This window comes from Ailuropoda melanoleuca, chromosome 7 (assembly GCF_002007445.2).
Source record: "Ailuropoda melanoleuca isolate Jingjing chromosome 7, ASM200744v2, whole genome shotgun sequence".
NCBI classification, from domain to species: domain Eukaryota; kingdom Metazoa; phylum Chordata; class Mammalia; order Carnivora; family Ursidae; genus Ailuropoda; species Ailuropoda melanoleuca.
Window position 1 is genome coordinate 49069808 of NC_048224.1, and position 22551 is coordinate 49092358.

General features: G+C 37.5%; 1 protein-coding gene and 1 pseudogene across 6 annotated transcripts in view; one reads left to right on the forward strand and one right to left on the reverse strand.

Annotated features, from left to right (window-relative positions):
- The window catches only part of RABGAP1 (RAB GTPase activating protein 1), a 160630-nt gene that overhangs the window by 110152 nt on the left and 27927 nt on the right, over positions 1–22551 (forward strand). For all 6 annotated transcript variants that reach the window (XM_002919994.4, XM_034664462.1, XM_034664464.1 and 3 more), the window contains 6 exons: positions 10776–10889; positions 15876–15950; positions 19070–19195; positions 19801–19944; positions 21880–21921; positions 22157–22285. In XM_002919994.4, the coding sequence (XP_002920040.1) occupies positions 10776–10889; positions 15876–15950; positions 19070–19195; positions 19801–19944; positions 21880–21921; positions 22157–22285 (630 nt within the window). The remainder of the gene's footprint in view (positions 1–10775; positions 10890–15875; positions 15951–19069; positions 19196–19800; positions 19945–21879; positions 21922–22156; positions 22286–22551) is intronic.
- On the reverse strand, positions 4866–9446 carry LOC109489751 (annotated as a pseudogene).

Consider the following 22551-nt stretch of genomic DNA (forward strand, 5'->3'; position numbering starts at 1 on the left):
AATGATTGTACCTCAAGGATGTTTTCAGTCCTCATTTATTCACTTAGAAACATGTAGCACCCTTTCAATTTCTCTTTTCTTCTTTTGGGTTTTTATCCTAGGGGATTTTAAAAATTAAGTCTTTAAAATCATTTCTTACAAGCTATAGCTGACTTTTTAAGAGCAAAATATAACCAGTTGTTTTTTTAAAAAATTTCTGTGAAACATATTGTAAAGATACAATATGGTATAATAGATTTGAGTGGGGGTTTTGGTGGTTTCTGTTTTATTCTGTTTTCTGAAGTGTTACATGACAGCTTTTAACGAATCATTATTAACATTACAGACTAGTCCCAAGATCTAACTTTTTCTTTAGGCAACAAGCTACTTTGGAAATAATAATCTTCCCTGTGTTGGTTATTTCTCATGGCAGCCTTCCACTGCATTTTCTTTGTTTGGGTACTTTCTTTTTCTTCCTGCCATTCTTAGCTTTCTATTTTTCAACTTGAGTTTACAAAGGGTGTGTATTCAAACGGTTTCCGCCAGTTCCCAGTACCTTGTTAATCCTGAGAAGTTACCCAGTGGGCCAATTCTCACAGTAAGGTATAAAAATAGTTGTCCAGAAAAATTACAGAATGTGGTACCACTGTGATGTGAACTAATGGATGACTTTCAAAACTTAGATGGAGAGAAGAAAATAGCATATAAGTATTATCATTTCCTTAGATTTTTCTCTGCAGAAATTTTTTTAGAAGAACCTTAAAAATTAAGTAACAAAGCCTCACCATTGCTTTTTATCATACACACTGAAAGGGCATAAGAGTTGGGGCCAAGAGAGAAATCATCTATAAATCTGTCACATGAACAGAGCCTACTTTTGATTACTGTGGAGCTTACACCCACAGCATTCATTTCACAAGTTTTATTCCACATAATTCTCTTCAGCATTTTATTGAGTGCCTGATAAGTGCAGATCATTACTGGTATGTGAACTTGGGTGGCTTAACCTTGCTAAGCCCAAATTTCCATATTGTATAAGGAGATAATGCCATTTTTTTCTTTTAATAAGCTATGTTTAAAAATGGTTTTAGATTTACAGAAATTGTGAAAATAGTACAGGGTGTTCCCATATGTCCTGCATTCTTTCCCCTATTATTAATATCTTACATTAGTAACCAATATTGATGTATTAATATTAACCAAAATCTATATTTAGTTTTTTTTAAAGATTTTACTTATTTGAGGGAGAGAGCACACACAGGCAGGGGGAGGGGGAGAGGAAGAGGGAGAGGGAGAAGCAGGCTTCCCGCTGAGCAGGGAGCCTGACATGGGGCTTGATCCCAGGACCCTGGGATCATGACCTGAGGCGAAGGCAAATGCTTAACCAACTAAGCTACCCAGGTGCCCCTATACTTTATTTAGTTTTGCTTAATTTTTACCTAATGTCCTTTCTCTGTAGTGGATCCCATCCAGGATACTGTATTACATTTCGTCCACATGTGTCCTTAGGCTCCTCTTGACTAACAGTGTTTTATACTTTGACTTTGATGGTTTTAGGGAGTACTGGTCAGGTGTTTTATAGAATGCCCCTCAGCTGGAATTTATCTGTTTTTCTCATGAGATTATGAGTTTTGGGGATGAAAACATAAGTAAAGCACCATTTTCTTCATCTCTTATCAGGGGTAGGGACTATCAGCATCACTCACCACTGTTGATTTTGACCTTGATCATCTGGTTGAAGGCATATTTGTCATATTGCTTTGCTGTTAAGTCACTGTTTCTTTCCCCTTTCCATGCTGTGTTCTTCCAAAGGAAGTCACTCTGCACTGCCCACACCAGGAATGGGCTTCCTCCAAGAGGGCAGCATTCTGCATAAGTTACTGGGAATTCTTCTGCATAGGATATTTGTCTCACTCCCCCCTGAATTAGTCATTTATTTATATAAGTATAGACTCATGGATATTTATTTTATACTTAGGTTATAATCCAGTACTGCTTCATTTATTTTGTTTAAATTGTTCTAGCTTTGGCCATTGGGAACTCTTTCATTTGGCTCCTCTTTCCCGTTGGCATACTCTTCTTGTTGTGGGTTTGTTTTCTTCATAGTCCGTATACAGGGGAAGCGCTTCCTTACTCTCTGGCACTTCTAGATAGCCTAGGTTCATCTTGTATATTTCCTGCCCCAGTCTTAGAAACAACTATTTCTCTAAGGAGTCCTGGTTCCTTTTATTGGTAACTGGTATTAGAAACCAAGATCCTGGCACTGGGTGTGCTCACTGCTACTGGACATTATTGCTTCTAGGCCCTCTCATTGACTGACAGAGCTAGGAAGTATCTGTGCAATGATGCCTCTTGATTAGTTAACATGTGGGTTCAGCAAACAGTGCATTGAAATTAGTATGGGATGGACTCAGTAAACTTTATATGTAGTTCTTTGCAACTTTAGATACAATTATTAGTCATACGTAGACTAAAAGGAGGGTAAGACAAGTACATAAAAGACTATTCCAAAACAGCAGGGCGATTGTTGTAAGGCTGCTACTAATATGGCGTGTACACCGACTGGTACACTTTTCTGGAGGACAAATTGGCAGTATAATTCAGAATCCAAAACACAAGGGTTAATTTGGATATTGGGGGAATGATGTGATTGTGGAAATTGTCTTTGCCTTAGGAATCATGGCTCTCCTTTACAGCCCTGTTTATAGCAAAAGAAATAGAACAGCCTGAATATTCCAAAGTCAAGAGATTTAGCATAGTAAATTATGGTATAGCCATGTTACAGGTAACTGCATTAATTCCACAGTAGGTAATTGTCAAGTGATATGAAAAGATGCTCACAACATTTTGCAGTTGGTAAAATTAATATTCAAAACAGTACGAACTTTTATAAAAATAATTACGTAAAAAGTTAGGCATATACCCCCCCCCAAACATTAGCTATAGTTATTTCTGAGTTGTGAAATTATCTTTCTTTTTTATTTCCTCCCAGTATTATAAGAAGGAAGCAAAAAAAGTTTTATTAAAATAAAACAAAAAGGTTTTGTTACTATATGAAGAAAACAAAAAGTTAGGTTTTTCCTCTTAAAATGCAATAAAGTGGATCACCTCGGTGGCTCAGTCAGTTGAGCGTCCAACTCTTGATTTCAGCTCAGTTCATGATCTCAGGGTCATGAGATCAAGTCCCACATTGGGCTCGACGCTGGGTGTGGAGCCTGCTTAAGGTTCTCCCTTTCCCGGGGCGCCTGGGTGGCACAGCGGTTAAGCGTCTGTCTTCGGCTCAGGGCATGATCCCAGCGTTATGGGATCGAGCCCCACATCAGGCTCCTCTGCTATGAGCCTGCTTCTTCCTCTCCCACTCCCCCTGCTTGTGTTCCCTCTCTCGCTGGCTGTCTCTATCTCTGTCAAATAAATAAATAAAATCTTAAAAAAAAAAAAAAAAGATTCTCCCTTTCCCTCTGCCTCTCCCTGCCTCCTACCCACCCACCACCGCCGCCGCTCACACTCGCATGATAAATAATAAAATGCAGTAAAGCGTATTATTAATTTTGGGTTATGTTTGGACAACAGTGAGTAGTCCCATTTGGCAGGAGTATGAGAAGGAGCAATAAAAGAGATTTAGATGTTAGTATGAGGTGTTAATTCTCAGTATTTGTTTAGTGAATAAATTTTAAAAGTGAGATTTTAGAGTACAATTTTTAATGAAATTATTCCCAGCAGTGTACATGTGTATTCCATTATATGATTATACCATAATTTATCTCTTTTTCTGTTGATGGACATTTGGGGTTTCTAGTTTGGGGCTATTACAAATAAGGTTATTTGTAATAACCTTACATTCTTAACTTTTTTTCCCCTCTTGATTATGTGTTTTTGGTTCTCTTGTGTAATACTAAGGAGGAGAATTGCTGGGTCTGAGTACATGTGTGTTTAATTTTTACAAGAAACTGCTGTGTAATTCACCAAAGTGGTTGTATCATTTTACACCTCCATCAACAACAATTGAGAGTTCCAGTTGTTTCATATCCTTACCAACGTTTGGTATTGTCTTTTTATTTTAGACAGTCTAGTATGTTTCAGTGCCTATATTTATGATTTCTGAGCTGTACATATAGTACATATGATTTCTGAGCATTGCTGATTGAGATGCAGGGGACAGCATACCACTATACTTAAAGGATTTAATTTAAACCTCGACTACATTGGGGATACAAAAATTTACAGACTTGGAGAACTGACTTTTATAAAATACAGCAGACATTTTTGACATTTGTTATTACATGAAAAAGTGCATATGTTCAAAGGGATATACATTTCAAGTTATTGCAGCTTATTTGTGACAGAATTTAATGCTTGTAAAATATATATGAAATTAGTCAACAGTGGCATGTCAGTATATTTAAAATCATTATAAATCTCTGTTCATATTGTCCATGAAAAATTATTGTCGTATATATTTAGAGCGGGAGTTGGCAAACTGTGGCCTGGGGCCAAATCCAGTATGCTGCTTGTTTTCGTAAATAAAGTTTTATTAGAATACAGAAATAGTTGTTTATTTACATATTGTCTATGGCTACTTTTACTCTGCAAAGGGAGAATTGAATAATTTTAAAGCTAAATGACCTGCAAAGCCAAAACTAACTTGCTGTCTGCCTCTTAACAGAAGAAGTTTGCAAGATGTTAATACTGCATAATCATATGGCATTTTAGTTTTCTTCTGTAGACTAAAGCTCTTTTTCATGGGATGAAATGGCAGAAACATAAAACCAGTTGATGAAAAAAAAAAACCCACTTCTGCCATAACTTTGATAATTTTCAGGACACATATCAACTGATAGTTTTGCCATTCCCTGTTCTTTTAAGGTTTACATCTCTGCACGATTGTCTTATGTACCTTTGTAACAGTTTATTCTCTGTGAAATCATTGTACTAACTGTAGTCTGGTTGAGAGGATGTATTTGGTTGACTTCATCAGTTTGGCCATGAATAGTGTTATGCGAAGTGTGTCGTACCAGCAAGTTTCTTGTACCAGCTCCACCTCTGTTTAACTCCTTGGAAATAAAAGCACTGCGTATTGTATAAACCTTAATGTTGTTAGCACTTGGGTTTGGATGTTTTACAGCTCTTTGCTGTGTTCTCTTAGGAAGAAATTATCCATAATGTTGTTGTGATGTGATTTGTTTTCAGAATCTTTTCAAAGTTAGTGATGTCACTATTCTGATACAAACTTATTACTAAGTTCATCATTATTAGAATTTCTTGATCATTTTTGTACAGCTTGACTTCTGGCAAGTCAAATGGATTTAATCCCAAATTTTTCAGCATATTTCCTAAGACTAGATATTTTAAGTAAGTGTTTGAAATGGAACAACCCAATATATTATCATTGTTGAGGCTTTGAATTTCGGCATGTGAATTTTCAAATTCACCTTGTCTCGAGGGCATTTTTACCCCTTCTACCCCTTCTTTCTCTGATGACTCCTATGATGAATGGGAGTGAGGAGGACCGACCATAGAGTATTTTTAGTTGTGTTATTTTCCTATCCTACATGCATTTGAATTTCCAAACTGTTTATCTCTAATAACTGTATCTTCAGGTTATCCTCATCACCAATCTGATAATGGCTGATGTAACTGGCGTAGTATATTTTGAAGTTTTCCATATCCCCTCAATTCTTAATATAATTTATTTAATTTTCATGCTGTGTTAAGCCACAGTCTGCCACTCTTAGAATGTTTCAGAACATGTTGTTTCATAGAATTTCTGAAGTAAATTCTTCTGCCATTTTCTTAAGAAGAATTCTCTTTAGCGGTGGAGATACAATTCAAGAATAGAATTAACAAATTTTTCAGACTAATTTTTTGTAACTATTCCAAATATAGGTCAATAACATGTCTGTTCATTTCTGGAAAGCTTTGTCAATGTGAAATTCATCTTAGTTGTTGTTTTAATGTTTTCAGTCTCCCTTCTCTTTTTCTTTCAAGCTCCAAAATCTTGCCGAAACTGCATTAATGCTGCTTTGGGTAATCTCTCTTCAATACTTTGAAATTATAATTCTGATTTTCCAAATTGTCATTGATTAAATAACTCCCTTCAGAGTATTCCAGGTAATAGTCGTTCTTACCAGTACACAAGAAATCATTCTCTTTTGGCAGACATTTTGGCTGCTATTTCATTGTGAATTTAATTAACCTTTTCATTTGCTTATTTGCCGTTTATATATTTTCTTTTACGAAGAGTCTGCTCAAATTTTTGTCCATTTTATTAGATTGTCTTTTTCTTTGAGTTCTAGATATATTCTAGATGGAGTTTTTTTCACATATCTGTACTGCTTGCCTATTTCTTTTTTAAATGGCATGTTGTGTTTTATTTTTTTAATTAAATTTAATTTCACTGTTAGCATACAATGTTATGTTAGTTTCAGGTGTACAATGTAGTGATTCTGTACATTGCACAGTGCTCATCATAATGAGTGTACTCTTTAATCCCCATCCCCTGTCTCACCCATCGCCTCTCCCACCTTCCCTCTGGTAACCATCAGTTTGTTCTCTATAAAGAGTCTGTGTCTTGGTTTGTCTCTCTTTGTGTTTTCCCTTTGTTTGTTTTGTTTCTTAAATTCCACATATGAGTGAAATCATGGTGTTTGTCTTTTTCTGACTGACTTCACTTAGCATTTTGCTCTAGCTCCATCTATGTTGTTGCAAATGGCAAGATTCCATTCTTTTTATGGCTGAGTAATACCCCATTCGTGTATGTAACTATATATATATATACATACATACACAGATATACATGTAGCATATCTTCTTGATTCATCTATCAATGGACATTTGGGCTGCTTCCATAATTTGACTATTGTAAATAATGCTGTAATGTCTACTGTAGGGGTGCATGTACCCCTTTGAATTAATGTTTTTGTATTTGAGGGGTAAATACCCAATAGTGCAACTCCTGGATGGTAGGGCAGTTCTGTTTTTAACTTTCTGAGGAATCTCCATACTGTTTTCCACGGTGGCTGTACCAGTTTGCATTCCCACCTACGTGCACAAGGGTTTTCCTTTTTCTCTGCATTCTCACCAACACTTGTTGTTTCTTGTGTTTTTGATTTTAGCCGTTCTGACAGGTGTGGTGTGATATCTCATTATAATTTTGTTTTGGGTTTTTAAGTTTATTTATTTAAGTAATCTTTACATCCAACGTGGGGCTTGAACTCACAACCCCATGATCAAGAGGTGCACACTCTCCAACTGAGCCAGCCAGGTGCCACTCTCATTGTAGTTTTGAATTGCATTTCCCTGGTAATGAATGATGTTGTGCATCTTTTCATGTGTCTGTTGACCATCTATATGTCATTTTTGGGAAAATGTCTGTTCATTGTTCCAATTAATAAGGTTCTTTCCTGATTTCGTTTGGTGCCTCATTCACATGGATCTTGAATTAAACATTAGCATTAGAGATTCGGATTTGGGTACGGCTGTTGACCACATAGTGTTGCCATGGCTTAGTCCTGAAGAAGCGTTTGGACTTTATTAGGCATATTTATCAAGCATTGACTGACTTTATGCTCTACATTATTATGCTAGGCTCTGTGGAAATTATAAAACTGAATCACAATCTCTTTCCCTTTGTGAATAGTTTTACAGGGAAGTTAAGATAAACAAAAATAAAAATATGTATTCTAGGAAACTTACGTGTGTGTGTATTCTGCATATCACTAGTGAGTGTGTACATATGTGTGTTCAGAGGACAGCCCCAGCTCTCAACAGTGCTGGAGATGGCTTCCTTTCACTTTTATCAAGTCTTTTCTATATACATGTCAGGCACTGGTAGAAGTTCTTTATAGATTTATATTTTATATATACATCTAATGTAACCTTTACTACAACTTTATAAGGTAGTTGATATTAGTCACAGAAGATACGAAACTTACCTGAAGTTGTTCAGCTTAAGAGACTGAGCCAACTTTCAGACCCAGATATGTGTGCCTCTAAGCTGTGCCCCAGGTTTTAAGACCTTGAGGTAAATATGGATTTACATCATTTTCATCACTTAGCTGTATATAATAAACTAGGACTGGGAACTCTTATTACTTTAAAGGGCTGGAATTATCTTGGGTCTCTCTTTCATTTGTATGAGCATCCTCTTTTATTTTTCCATTTTAAAATCATCTTTATTCAGTTGTAATTTATATACAGTAAAATACGAATTTTAAGTGAATGATTCAGTACATTAACTACCATTACAGTTGTGATGGATAATATTTCCATATTCAGACTTTAAAAAGTTCTCTTCCTGTCTCTTAAGAATCAGTTTTCTCCTTTTAACTCCAGCCTCTTCTAACAATGATCTACTTTCAATAACTTACAATTTTGTCTTTATAAGAATTTCATACACATGCTGTTAATGGAAAATAATCTTTTGTGTCTGGCTTCTCCAGTCACTTAGAAAATGCTTTTGAGATCCATTCATGTTGCATATATCAACAGGTTTTTTTTTTCTTTTTTCCTTCTGACAGGTGTGGTGTGATATCTCATTATAATTTTGTTTTGGGGTACAATCCACTATGTGGATTGTACCACAATTTATTTATCCATTCACCCATTAGAGCACATTTATATTGTTTCCAGTTTGGGCTAGTATGAATAAAGCTGTGACCATTCAAGGTCAACTCTTTGCATGTATTCATATTTTCATTTCTCTTGGATAAATATTTAGGACTGGAATCACTGAATTATATGGTATGTGTGTGTTTAACTTTATAAGAAACTTCCAAACCATTTCCAAATATTTGGACCATTTGGTATTCCCACCAGCAATTTCTGGGAGATCCATTTGTTTCACACCCTTTGCCAACACTTGCTGTCTTGGTTCTTTTTAATTTTAGCATTTAGTTAGGTGGGTAGTAGAATCTCATTGTGGTTTCAGTTTATATTGTTCTAATGACTAGTGATGTTGAAATTTTTTCACGTGCTTATTTACCATCTGTGTGTCTTGTACTATGAAGTACCTCTTCAATCTTTTACCACCATTCCCCCTTTTAAAATCAGTTGTTTGCCTCTTTATCTGTTTTAAGGGTTATATATTCTGGATACAATACCGTTATCAGATAGATATTATGGGTATTTTGTCCTGGTCAGAGTTTACATTTTTGTGTTTTTAACAGTGGCATTTAAAGAGTACAGTTTTAAAGTTTTAATGAAGTCCAATTTATCATTTTTTTCTTTTATGATTCATGACTCATGGGGACTCCTGTAGATAGCTCTGCAGATCCCTTTCTGTTCAGCTTTTCCTCTCTAGTACTCTGACCTACAAACTCTAGCTACCTTGCCCTTTCCATATTCTGCTCCTTTCTCCGCTCAGGGAGATATTCCCCACCGCAGCTTGGTTTCGGTTCCCTCTCCATGTGCTGCAGCCTGGAAGCTGTTGCCTGGCAATAACGACCGTGGTCTTCGGTCTCACCTTGCATCTTGTCCTTTTCTCAGGGAGCACCATCGTTCTGAGTTGCCTTAACTATCACTAACATATTAAAAACTAGTAAAGCCAGTAAAGCTCTTTGGGAAGCAGTTTGGCAGTGTCTCTGAAAGTTTAAGTAGTTTGCTTGTTAAAAAAAGAGCGTAGGCTTTAAAGTTAGTTTGCTGGGATAGAGTTTGGGAGCTCATAGTGTACAAACTTGTAATGAGTAGTCAAAAGCCATTGAGATCTGATGCACAGTATAATGAATATATTATGTAATGTAATAAATGTGGCTGTAATGGCAGTCATATTACAATATATAAATGTATTAGAGTACCACACTGTACACCTTAAATTTCTACAATATTACATGTCAAATATATTCAATAAAAATTTAAAGTTAGTTCACATCCCACAACTATAAAATACTTATGGCCCTGGGAACATGACGATCCAAAAGACTGGAGAAATTACTGAACAAGAGAAAAATATCACTTTGATTTTTCATCTTGAAACAGGAGTATCAGACTCTTAGATGGTGTGCCGAATATGATGTAGTCTCGCCAAGGAGAATCAAGTCCACTGTCTTATGAAGACAATGCACTGTTAAAATAGAAGGTCACGTTTCTGTGCTCCGGTTCTTTAGCATGTGAGCAAATGAAATTTAACGAAGGGGATTTATTAGAAATACCTGGATGCTTGCTTTGTTGTATAACGGATTGCTGTGATATTATTGACGTTTGTTTATTTTTCTCCATTGGCAAAAGGAAGGGATATTTTCCCATAGCCTATTTGAATCCCTTGACATTTGGTGGTCTAGTTTCATACTGAGTAGACTGCTGTGTGCATTTTTATGCCATTTGCCCTTAGGATAAACCCCAATTAAGGGACTTCTCTTTTCCTTTTGAGAACCTGGCATATGGGTGTCATGCCAAAGGATCATTTAAAGCAGCAATTTTTATACCCAATTTTTCTAATGGGAGTGCTTTACCTCCTTTTGAGATTAGTTTGAATATTTTCCTATGGGAAATCCATTTTGATTACCACATTTTCCCTCTTGCAATAGAAAGGTCACCAGCTGCACTTCTTGAAACAGAGATGGAATACACATGAGGTATATACAATAAGCAGGTTTCTTTTCTTCCATATTTTTTTCCTTAATATTTGATTTTGCTTTTGCTTGAACAGTTGGTCCCTGAAGATGCAGTAACTCTGGGCACGCACATGTGTATGTATGTCCCTGTAGTATTTTAAAGCATGTAAATGAGAAGACCTTGTTATATAAACTTACACAAATATGTACATGATTGACTACTAAACCTCTTTCCTGATGTTTCCACAGGAGTCTCCCCAGGACAGTGCTATCACTCGGGATATTAACCGGACATTCCCAGCTCATGACTATTTTAAGGACACAGGAGGAGATGGACAAGATTCCTTATATAAAATATGCAAGGTATTTCACATCAAAAAAACCCCCAAACTTAGTTTTGAAAGGTGATTCTGTTCTTTGAAATTACACAAAAGGTAACTACAAAGTATAATTTTTATTTGATGTTTAAGAAGGCAAAAAGGGGGCACCTGGGTGGCTCAGTCAGTTGAATGTCTGCCTTCAACTCAGGTCATGATCCCAGGATCCTGGGATCGAGCCCCGAGTCAGGCACACTGCTCAGCTCAGAGTCTGCTTCTCCCTTTCCCTCTGGCCCTCCCCCCTGCTCATGCTCTCTCTCAAATAAATAAAAAATCTTAAAAAAAAAAAAAAAAGGCAAACAAGGAGAGAGTAGACTTTCTGAAATTGTGGTGTTACCTTTAATTTTATGCTCATAATGAACAGGAAATCAATTAGACATAAAATAGTAAGGTTTCTTTTACCCTTTTAATTAGGACTTGCAGATGAGAGTCCCCTGGCTCCACATTTATTATTTTTTTTTAGGGGGAAGGGGCAGAGGGAAAGAAAGAATCTTCAGCAGGCTCTACGCCCAGCACAGAGCCCGACACGGAGTTTGGGGTTCAGTCTCACAACCCTGAGATCATGACCTGAGCTGAAGTCAAAAGTCAGATGTTTAAAATCAACTGAGCCACACAGGTGACCCCTCCCCACCCAGCTCTACATTTAAACTTTCAGAAATTGGTTTTACATTAAGAGCCTCTGAGTCTGTAACATTGCGAACTCCCTTTTGGTATTCCCATTATAAGTTACGAACTTGGCAGCTAGGACATGTCCATCAGTGTGCAGTGCTGATGCCTGTGTAGGTGGACTTTTTAGCACTGCGGCATAATAAATTGTGGGAAATACTGATGTCTTTCAAAAGATCTGTACCTGTAAAGGAAATGTTCAATTTTAGCAATCCATTTTCCAGTAGATTTTGGTACTTCAGAGCCATAAGGTTGAAAGAGGACTTGGGACCAGAGTTCTTCAACCTTCATCTGTCCTCAGAACTAGTCTTTAGTCTTTTCCCCCCAAAATTAAATCAAGTACCTATTTAGCATCTACTATCTAGGAAATACAGACTAGGCATGAGACATGCCTTAAGAAACTTACATATTATTGATTGAGAAGGTAGAATTAACAAGTTTTAGGACAGGCTAACAATAAAGGACTTGTTCTCCAGGGATAAACTAGATGCTTCAAACTGTAAGGGCAGTTAGATTTAGAGAAATGTTTCTTTAACTTCCACAAAGCTGTCATTTCTTTTGTAATCCTCTTCTCTGATCATCTTTTTTGAGCCCCTTCTTAGTTGTGCTTTCCACTTAAGCAGCCATCCAGCTATGCCTCACTGCAAAATTTCCCATAAAGAAACCCTGTGCTCACTGCCTCTGAGCCCTTACTCCTGATTCCACTGCACTCTATTGTCTGTCTCACAATGATCTTCCTTGCAGCTCTCTTACCTCTTGACCTCTCTCACCCTCCTGGTTTTGCTCTCACTTTTCTCTCAACATTGCTGACTCCCTCTTTATCTCTTTCTCTCTACCTGCTCCTAAAACAGAGGCATTCCCCTCGGGGCTCAGTCTGTAGTTCCTGTTGCTCCACGTTGTCTCCCTGATGACTCCTTCCACCTCCACAGCTTCAGCTGTAACCACTGCACAGATGTTCCCAAATCTGTGTTCAGCTCAAGGCCTAAATTTCCAGCTGTCAGTTGGTCTTCATGTAGAAGTCCGTTAAGTACATCAAACAAAAAAGTCTAAAGATAGAGTTCATTTAAAAACATGTTTCATTATGAGAATTTTCAAACATAATAAAAGTTGAATAGTATAATGAATTTTTATATATCCCCCACCAGATTTAATATTTATGAACATATTGTCACAGTTGCTTTCTCTGTCCCTTTTAAATATTTTCCCGAAGTGGGGCACTTGGTGGCTCAGTCGGTAGAGTGTTCGACTTTTGGTTTTGGCTCAGGTCATGATCTCATGGGTCATAAGATCCAGACCCAAGGCGGGCTCCACGCTCAGCAGGGAGTCTGCTTGAAGATTCTCTCCCTCTGCCCCTGCCCCATTCACACTCCCAGGCTCACTTGCTTGCTCTCTCAAAAAAAAAAAAAAAAAAAAAATTTTTTTTTCCTGAAGTACTTCAAAGCAAATCTCAGATGTCATGAATCTAAATTCTTCATTATACATCTCTAAAAAATTAGATCATGATTTGTCTATAGTATCCATCATTGTCCATCAGTGCCATCCAGTAACCTTCAGATTCAGATTTCCCTAAATGTCTTTATACATTTGGTTAGAATCAGGATCCAGCAGTATCCATAATATGTTTAGTTTTTACGGCTCTTTTAATTAGAAACAGTCTTGCTTTTTCCCTCCATGCCATTGTCTTACTGAAGATGCGGTCATTTCTCTATTAGTTTCCAGTTCCTTCCTTTGGCCACGTTGAGTTTGGTAGGCTTGATGCCTCTTATAGCCATACTTCCCTTTCTAATCACTGCCTGCTATGGGCCTCTATCATAATGTTGCTAGCACTTTTACAAAAGCTGCCTTGCATTAGTCTCCCTCCCTTTGGGTTCTAGCCTATTTATTATTTTCTCCATGTTGACCCCAGAATTGGATCATTTGCAGGGCCCCCACAAAAGCCTTCAGTGCTTCCTCATAACCCACAGAGTGGAATCAAAATTTCTTAGTTCATTTCCTGGTCCCAGATTCCTTAGCTTAGCATTAAAGAAATTTTGCAATATATCCTGGCTTAATTCCTAAATATTTTATGCTTCAGCTACATTGAACTCTAACTGTGCTCTGGTTGATTTACATGTCATACTTCCCAACTAAACTGTGACGTTCTCAAGGGCAGAAACCACTTCTCTGTGTTACTATGTATCGCACTCGGGACAGCATTTGGCATATAGTAGGTGCTCATTAAATGTTAATGAATTAATGAAATGCCTTTTATTCGCCATATTTCATAAAGCTCCCATGAATTTTATATCCTAAACATGTCCCAAATGTGTCCTGTATTTTCACACCTGTATGAAATAAGGTAATAAAAAGCTCCTTCAAGCTTTTCCATGAGCCTGAAAAATAAGCTCCCCTCCATTTTCTACCTATAGAAATTCAATACATTTCATCATAGTACATAATTAGTAAGTCCTGTGCTTAGCAATTTCCAATGAGAGAGCTGAGAATAATACATCTAGTCTGTCATATAAATACTGTGATTATTCACATCTTACAGATAAGAACTATAACTAATGGGCTGAAGATCCAGACCTAGACATTAGCAGTTGTGGGATTTCAGTCCCGCTCTAACTCTGAAGCCTCTGTTCTTTCTTGACCAATCAACTGTTAATTGATAACTTCACAGACATTGTCTGACTGCTTTCCACAGAGCTCTATTGGCATATATTACTACTGTTCTTTAACATAGTCTTAACAAAATTATTAACACTTCTTAGTGTTTACTAATTTGACAGGTGCAAAGTGATGCCTTATTGTATTATATGAACAGATTGTTTCTGAAGCCCTCTGCATATCTTGTCTTTGGAAAAGTATGTTTGTTTTCTATGTGTAGCCCTCTCATTAGATAAGCTTCAATGAAATGGGGGATTTAATGAGATTATGTTAAATTCTACCCTCATTTATGAAAGCATGATTTTATATATATATATATATATAAAGTAAAAAATACATATATAAATATAATATATATTTTAAAAGCTATAGTTTTCACTGAATGCTAGTGATAAAACCCATGTATATATTAGCTTAATTATCATCTAATAAGCATTGGCATCATATTTTGCTAAATGATCTTTATTTTGAACATACTCATTCTAAATTGCTTTCTTGGATGCAGAGGAAGCATGGCACAAAAATTAAGTGGAGAATAAAGGGAATTTCATCAGAAATAAACTTGTTAAACAGGGAATAGCATCTTGAATCTGTAGGAATTTCCCTTTCCACCACAGCTTACATGAGAACTAGAAATATTAATCATAAAAACAAGACTCTGGAAAACAACTAAAGAACCAAAAAGAGTAAACCACAAGGAATGTTAGATGTCAGTATTCTGTTAAAGATAATGTTCAGAAGAGATGGGCAATAATCATCTGCCGCCAAGAAAAATACAAAATAAGAATTCCAAAGGAACCCACAAATGGTTTCGGAGTAATCCCTCTTATCAGAAAAGTTATTACTGGCATTGTGGAAAGAATTGTATTTTGGTGTCTTTGCCAAAAGATTTTTTCCCAGAAAGAAAAAAGAATAACGTGAACAGTGTTTAGTGAGGGCCTGCTGTATGACTGGCTAGGTTAGAGGTGTGAGGTGCTGGCTAGGTTGGATAGGGCATCACCCCAGCCCCTAAGAACTCACAGTCCAGTAGAGAAGAGGGACATTGAAAATGCAGCGTGGCGAATGTTGTAGTAACTATGCCTGTGTAGCAAGTACCGTCAGAGTACGGAGAAGAGAGGGGACCCTGTTTGATGGAGTGTTTGGAGCCTGAAGGAAGAGCACATTTTTCAGACAGAAGAGGGGAAAGCAAGGGCCAAGACAGAGTCATGGCAACCTTTTTTTAGTGATGAAGTGGTTTTTGCTTAACTTTTTCCACTCCTGGGCTAAAGGAAGTGGTGCGGGGACAGTTGTGTTTATTGTAAAGAAAAAATTGGAGAGGGGCACCTGGGTGGCTCAGTCGTTTAAGTGTCTGCCTTCAGCCCAGGTCCTGATCCCAGGGTCCTGGGATGGAGTCCCGCATCTGGCTCCCTTCTCAGTGGGGAGTCTTCTTCTCCCTCTCCCTCCCCTACTCATGCTCTCTCCCTCTCTCTCAAAAAACATTTTTTAAAAATTAAAAAAAAATTGGAGAGAAATATTTGCATCATTCATTGACCGTCAAAAGGCCATATTTGAGTGTGGGTATCTTCCAGGTTCCTATGTTCAAGGTTTTATAGGGCAGCTGTGGCCCATGAGTGACTATACTTATTTATTTATACGTCCTGTGTTTTTCTTTTTCCAGGCATATTCTGTGTATGATGAAGAGATTGGCTATTGCCAGGGCCAGTCATTTCTCGCTGCTGTTCTGCTTCTGCATGTGAGTATTAGGTCTCTGTTATGACTTACACATGACCTACCCCAGCTTACACTAGCCTTAGACTTGAGCATGGTTTTATATGGCCTTTGGCCAGACTCTAGTGCATGAGTTTTACTCCTGTATCTGGAAACCTTTTCCTTAATTTAACATCATCATGGAAGAGAAACATGGTAAGAATAAATGACAGTGTTGAACACTAGGACAGGAGTAGACTTCATTTTTATTGCTAGAATGATTGGATTGTCTTGGTTGATTGAACCCTTAGGGACATTTTATATTCTCTAAAGTAGCCACTGTCATTAGTATTTGTTTGGGAATCCGTGTATTAGGGGTTGGAAGGAAGCAGAGAAGTTGGCTTGCTTTTAGTGCCGTTTTATTCATTTATTTATTCAGCAGAGACCTTTACCCTCTGACTTATTGATATTCTTTCAAATCCATAGCAGAATTGAAAAATCATTAAGGTGGAAGACCCATAAACTCTCCTTCTGTTTTACCAATTAATACTTTACCACACTGCCTTCTCTGTCTGCATATCTCTCTTTTCCTCTTTTTCTTACACACATTTTATTTTTTACTAAAGATCATTTTTTGAATTATTTTTGGAAAATCAGTAGCAAAAATCAGGGTATTTCACTTCTATATACTTGAGCATGTATCTCCTGAGGCCGTAACCATAATACTGCAGTCGCATCCAAGAAATTCCACACTGATTCAGTAATGTCTTACACAGAGTCCACATTTGATTTTCCCCAGTCGTTTACTCAGTGAAGTCCTTTATAACTTTTTTTTTTCCTAATCAAAATCAGTGAAGAGTCAAGCAATGATATGGTGTCATTTTTCTTTACTTTTTAAATCTAAACTCCCCCTCTCCCTTGCCTTTCTTGTGCTTTATGCCATTGAGAGTCTTAAAAAATTCAAGCAAATTGGTAAAATATTCCACATTCTTGATGTGTCTGATCATATCCTCATGATTAAAATGCTCGGCAAAAACACCACGCAGGTGATGTTAGCAGAGGGTTTGTGGGCACCTCCATCTTTAGCACCGTAGATGCTAGAGGTCAGGAGTGAAAGAAGTAGACATGGTCCCAGTCTTTGTGGATACAGAGCTAGCGAAGCTGACTGGCTGAAGCAGAAAGTCACAGAAGTATGTCATTACCTCAATGGCGACATGAACGTATAGTAAAAAGTTGGATGCAAGATTATAACAAAGGAGGCTTATTTATATCACAGGCTTCTCTGGGGAGATAACCTTTAAGGTGAATGCTGAAAAATGAGAAAGAATATCCATTCTCTTTTGTACTTGTATCATTTAACTTTTTAAGCTAACATTATTATGAAAATAAGAAAACTGTTTTAAAAGCAAGAGTGGAGAGTAGAGCACTCCCAGCAAAGGAAATAGTACAACCTGTAGAAGCACCGAAATGGGGAAAACTTGGCCTATGGAAGGAACTGGAAGCTGGGCAGTGTGACTGAAGCATTACCTGTGATGGGGGATGGGGAGGGAGCTGGAGAGGCCAGCTCAAGGAGTTTGGATTTTGTTTCCCTAAACAAGGGGGAGCTTTTGAAGAGTTTTTAAGCCATTCTATATAGGTTGTGATACAAGTAAAACCAAAACCACTTTGTATCTTCTTTCTGTGAGAACCTAGCTTATTGATACTAGTAAGCATGTAAAAATATGATAAAGCTATGACATTAATAAAAGGGTCAGGTTTTCGCCCCAGCTTTGTTGAGGTATAATTGACAAAAATGTGTGTGTGTGTGTGGTGTATAATTTGATGAGTTGATATGCTATACATTGTGAAATGATTACCACAGTCAAGCTAATTAACATCCATCAAGAGGTGAAGTTTTAAAATTTTGTTGTTTTAATGAGACTATATCTCAGAGTCTCTCAGGCTTGTGTGGTTTGTCTTTGTTCTCAGCTTCAGTCCAAGAACATTTGTCCCCATTTAAGTATTACAACCCCTTTAAAATGGGTTTCCCAAACAAATCCACAGTGTTTTGGTTTGAACTCTGTGCTTGCTTGCCTTTGTGTTAAGATAAATGCTTATTTCAAAGGAAAAGCAGATGTGCTACCTGACATCAGAAATGCCACTCTGGGGCAGACCAAGTGTCCCTCAGCCTGTGGAAGAAACTATGAAATTGTCTTCCATGATAGAGACCTCTGAAATCTGGTCCTTCGCTCCAAATGCCCTTACTTGTCCAGTAGTAATTTGCTGTGCTTTTCTCCTTTATTACTTAATCTGATTTATTCTTTAGCTCTGCTTTATTCTCAGTGATGTCTATGTTCAGTCCACCTCCATCCCCTTGTTCCACAAAAGCCCGCCCACCTTCTTGACATTTTGAAGCCTTGCTGCAGTCATACCAAGCCTTAAATAACGTTTCCAGTACTTTTTTTCTATTTTGAAAACTAGACATTTTGCCAGGTTCTCAGGGAAATATTTTTTCCGCAAAGCTATGGAAGATGTAGGTATTATTATAAATGGGTAACATCTGTAAATAGAAGTAAAGTGGGGGGTTTTGTAGTATTTTAAGTATTACCATAAACATTACTTAGTACTTTGAACATTACGGTTAAACCTTAGAATATTTAAGGTTCTGTTGTAACTGGCCATGTTTGTAACAATGAGGAAGAAAAACATTTTTACTAGAAAAAAAATAGCAAATAAGGAGGTAAAATGGTTTAATAAAGGTGTCCTGATTTGAGAAAGATGAAACCTGTTCTTGTGTCTCAGCCTGTTGCTACTCAGTTCAGATCTGGTCTTACAAAGCCTATTCTTGGCTCCCTCAGGCGGACTCGGGCTTTCTTGTTCTTGTATCCCCACTGATCTTTCTACCTAATTCGTAGGTAATTGTGAATATGAATTCTACCTAATTCATACTTACTGTATACTAACTGTATGGGGAACCTCTTGAGGATAGGAACAGTATCTGACACAGAACAGGCATCATTAATATCTCTTGGTTGAGTGAATGAATTTCGTAAAACACAACTACTTATCACTAAAATTTCCTAGGATTTATGTAGAAGTGGAGGGATGAATTTAACATACTGAGAAAACTTCTGTATATAAGTTTTGTGATCCCCACCTCCACCCCCACCCCATTCCCTGTTACAGATGCCTGAAGAACAGGCCTTCAGTGTTCTGGTCAAGATCATGTTTGACTATGGTCTCAGGGAACTTTTCAAGCAAAACTTTGAAGATTTACATTGCAAATTTTACCAGTTGGAGCGCCTCATGCAGGTAAAAAGAGAAACCAGCTTACATTTGCCACTAAGAGTGCAGGACTTGGGAGGACCAGGTTGATGAACTGGTGCCAGGGAGCAGTGGTGATTGCCTTAGCCATCCAGGGTTAAGGACGGCTTTGATGTTTTTCATTTTTCACTATGTGATCACAATGCCAAGATTAATAAGGTGTGAACCTGATGGATGTGAGGTAGGTTTTCAATCTCGTAAACACCCAAAAGATCAGGTGATTTTGTAGGGGCCTTTAACATAGGAAACTAAGTCAAAAAATATCTGCCAAGGCTCTGAAGCTGACTGGTTAGGAATATCATAATAAAAGTGAAACAAACTTTCCCAAACATTTCATAACTTGGAAAGAAAAACTATCATTCCAAATATTTGTCACCATCTTGGGGATTCCTCTTCAGAGCTAGTTTGTGGGCTGGAAAAGGGAGCCAAGTGTCAGTTTAATACTTGATAATGTGTACTTCTGAGCACAGTGGAGGTTTGTAGGAAAGCACAAATATGTGACTTTTTTGGCCTATTCCTGGCAGATTTATAAGCCTCCCAAGTGGGAGTTGAACAGCTGCGTATGTGCCCAATACTAATGTTTGCTATTTCAGGAATATATCCCTGACCTGTACAACCACTTCCTGGATATAAGCCTTGAAGCGCACATGTATGCCTCCCAGTGGTTTCTTACGCTTTTCACTGCAAAATTCCCTCTCTACATGGTCTTCCATATTATCGATCTGCTGTTATGTGAGGTATGTATCAGAGGCCACAGCACTTTGGCTCTTGTTTTCAGTATCCTCCTGTGTCAGGTACATTAAAATAGAATTTCTTCTTAATTTTACTTTTGTGCTCAAAAATCTAGATTTAAGTAACTCTTCCTTGGGCTAAAGCTAATGATCATGTTTTGTTAAAGGTGTTCTCTGCTAAAAAACAGACGAACAACCCACTATTACACATTTGTATTACTATTAGGTTTGGCACATTTATTGAAGAAACCCAAAATAACAATGACTAAATAAAATTAGAGGTTCATTTCTCTCTCTTGTGAAAGAAGCCAGAAGCTTGGCAGTAAACTGCCTTCCCTATAGAGGGTCAGGGGACAGGGGAAGAGGTGTCCCCTCTTTAAAAGAGACTTCCTAGAGGTTCCACCCAAAATTTCACTTATCTCTTATTGGCCAGGACTTAGGTACCTGACCACATCTAGCCACAGAGGAGAGTTTTTTTAAAAGCTGCGTAGGAATTTGCTAAAAACTGGAGGGTCTGTTACTAAAACAACAACAAAAAAAGATATCAGAATACGTAACAGTCTTTGCCACAGCATAGTTTTGGGGTATATGTGTTTAAGAAAAAAATAATTTCAAAAATAATATATGTTTATTATAGAAACTGGAAAAACTTTAATCCCACTCTAGAGAGTAACTCTTAACATTTTGGTGTATATTTTTTCGGCCTTTTTATGTGTTTATGTACATTTGTTATTTCTATACAGAATAACTTTTTTCATATGGGGTATTATGTAATAATGTATATTATGGTTCTGTAAGTATATATTTTAAAATATGATTCTGCCACATACGCTATTTGATAATCTCTTTTCATTTCATATACTTGAACACTTATAGAAACACATCTATACCATCCTTCTTTATGTTTAATTATGCCATTTTCAGGACATACAAAATCCATTAATGCATTTGTACCTTCTTTTTTTTTTTTTTTTTAAAGATTTTATTTATTTATTCGACAGAGATAGAGACAGCCAGCGAGAGAGGGAACACGCAGGGGGAGTGGGAGAGGAAGAAGCAGGCTCATAGCGGAGGAGCCTGATGCGGGGCTCGATCCCACAATGCCGGGATCATGCCCTGAGCCGAAGGCAGACGCCCAACCGCTGTGCCACCCAGGCGCCCCCGCATTCGTACCTTCTAAACAGTTTAAAACACTGTCAGAAACACTGATACCTAATACACTATTATTCTTACCTTCTGCCAAGTATCTCATTCTTTGGGTATACCATAGTCTCAAACCTTTAAGTTTTATAGTTTCTCAGCATTATAAACAACCATTTGTTTTAAGTAGTTACCACTGGCCTGGTGGCATGCTAAGTAATTTAAGTGAACTTTTCTGCTAATTAGCTCAGAAAACCCTTGGGGGAGAGTACTAGTTATAGAAACCAAGGTCCAGGAACTTAAAGAATTTAACAGGTCTTTGTGCCTCCCCTTATCTTTCCTTTGCCCCTAGCACTCCCAGAACGGGTTAGCTTTGATTTATGGGAGCCCTGAGCATGTTCTGTTTTGGGATGGAGGTCTCACAGAGTGACTGCTGCTGTGTTTGGAGCGGGGTCGCACAGGATAGGGGAGAAGGCCACCTGCAGTTATTTCCTGAAATATCAGTTTTATGGCTCAGATGCTTTGGTTGGGAAGCAGAGAATACTGTGGAAAAGCGTTCGTTCTTGTCGAATGTGAGAACGGGGCTAAAAAAGTTCAGAAGAATGGGAGACTGGGTCTGTTTTAAGCTGTTTTTCAGTAGAGGACCTGTAATTATTATTTTCCAAGGTATTTTCAAAGTATGCCATTTCTTTACTTAGTTAAGGTTTTATACTTTCTTTAAAATTGTGGGGCATTCTGGGGACAGACAGCTGACTAGTCCTGATATAATCACTGAAAATCTTTTTGTGTTTTCTCTTTTAGGGAATAAGTGTTATTTTTAATGTCGCCCTTGGATTATTAAAGGTACACATTTATTTGTAAATTGAGTGACATGCCCTGTCCAGCACTTGAAGTATCTTGGTCTTGATCTCCTAAGCAGCCACAGGGTGGTAGCCCAGGCTCTGACAGTGGCTCAGGCATTGGCTGAGAAGGATCTTCTGGGGATTGTAAAGGTGCTGGTGTTTTAAAATGCTTCTTGTGCATCTTCGTAGCAAAGAACTTTTCCTATACATGGTTGTGTTTTCTTTCTTTCTTCAAGACTTCTAAGGATGACTTGCTGTTGACAGACTTTGAAGGTGCCTTGAAGTTCTTCAGGGTTCAGCTTCCTAAGAGATACCGCTCAGAAGAAAATGCAAAAAAACTAATGGAATTAGCTTGCAGCATGAAGGTAAAATAATATTTGCATTGATTTATATTCTTTTGTTTAGTTCATGTCTCACCATTCCTGATCAAACTGTGAACATTTGTAGTACATTACTAATAATGATGTTTGTATCATAGAATTTTTTTCCAAATATTTTCTTACATATTATGTATCCTGTGCATTAAATCTCGTTGTTCAGATCCCAGCCTTTGGACTCTAGGAAAGGTATTCTCATTTGGAAGACCCAGAAAACACTGTAGGCTGTAGCTCCTAGGGTCATACAGCTAAGC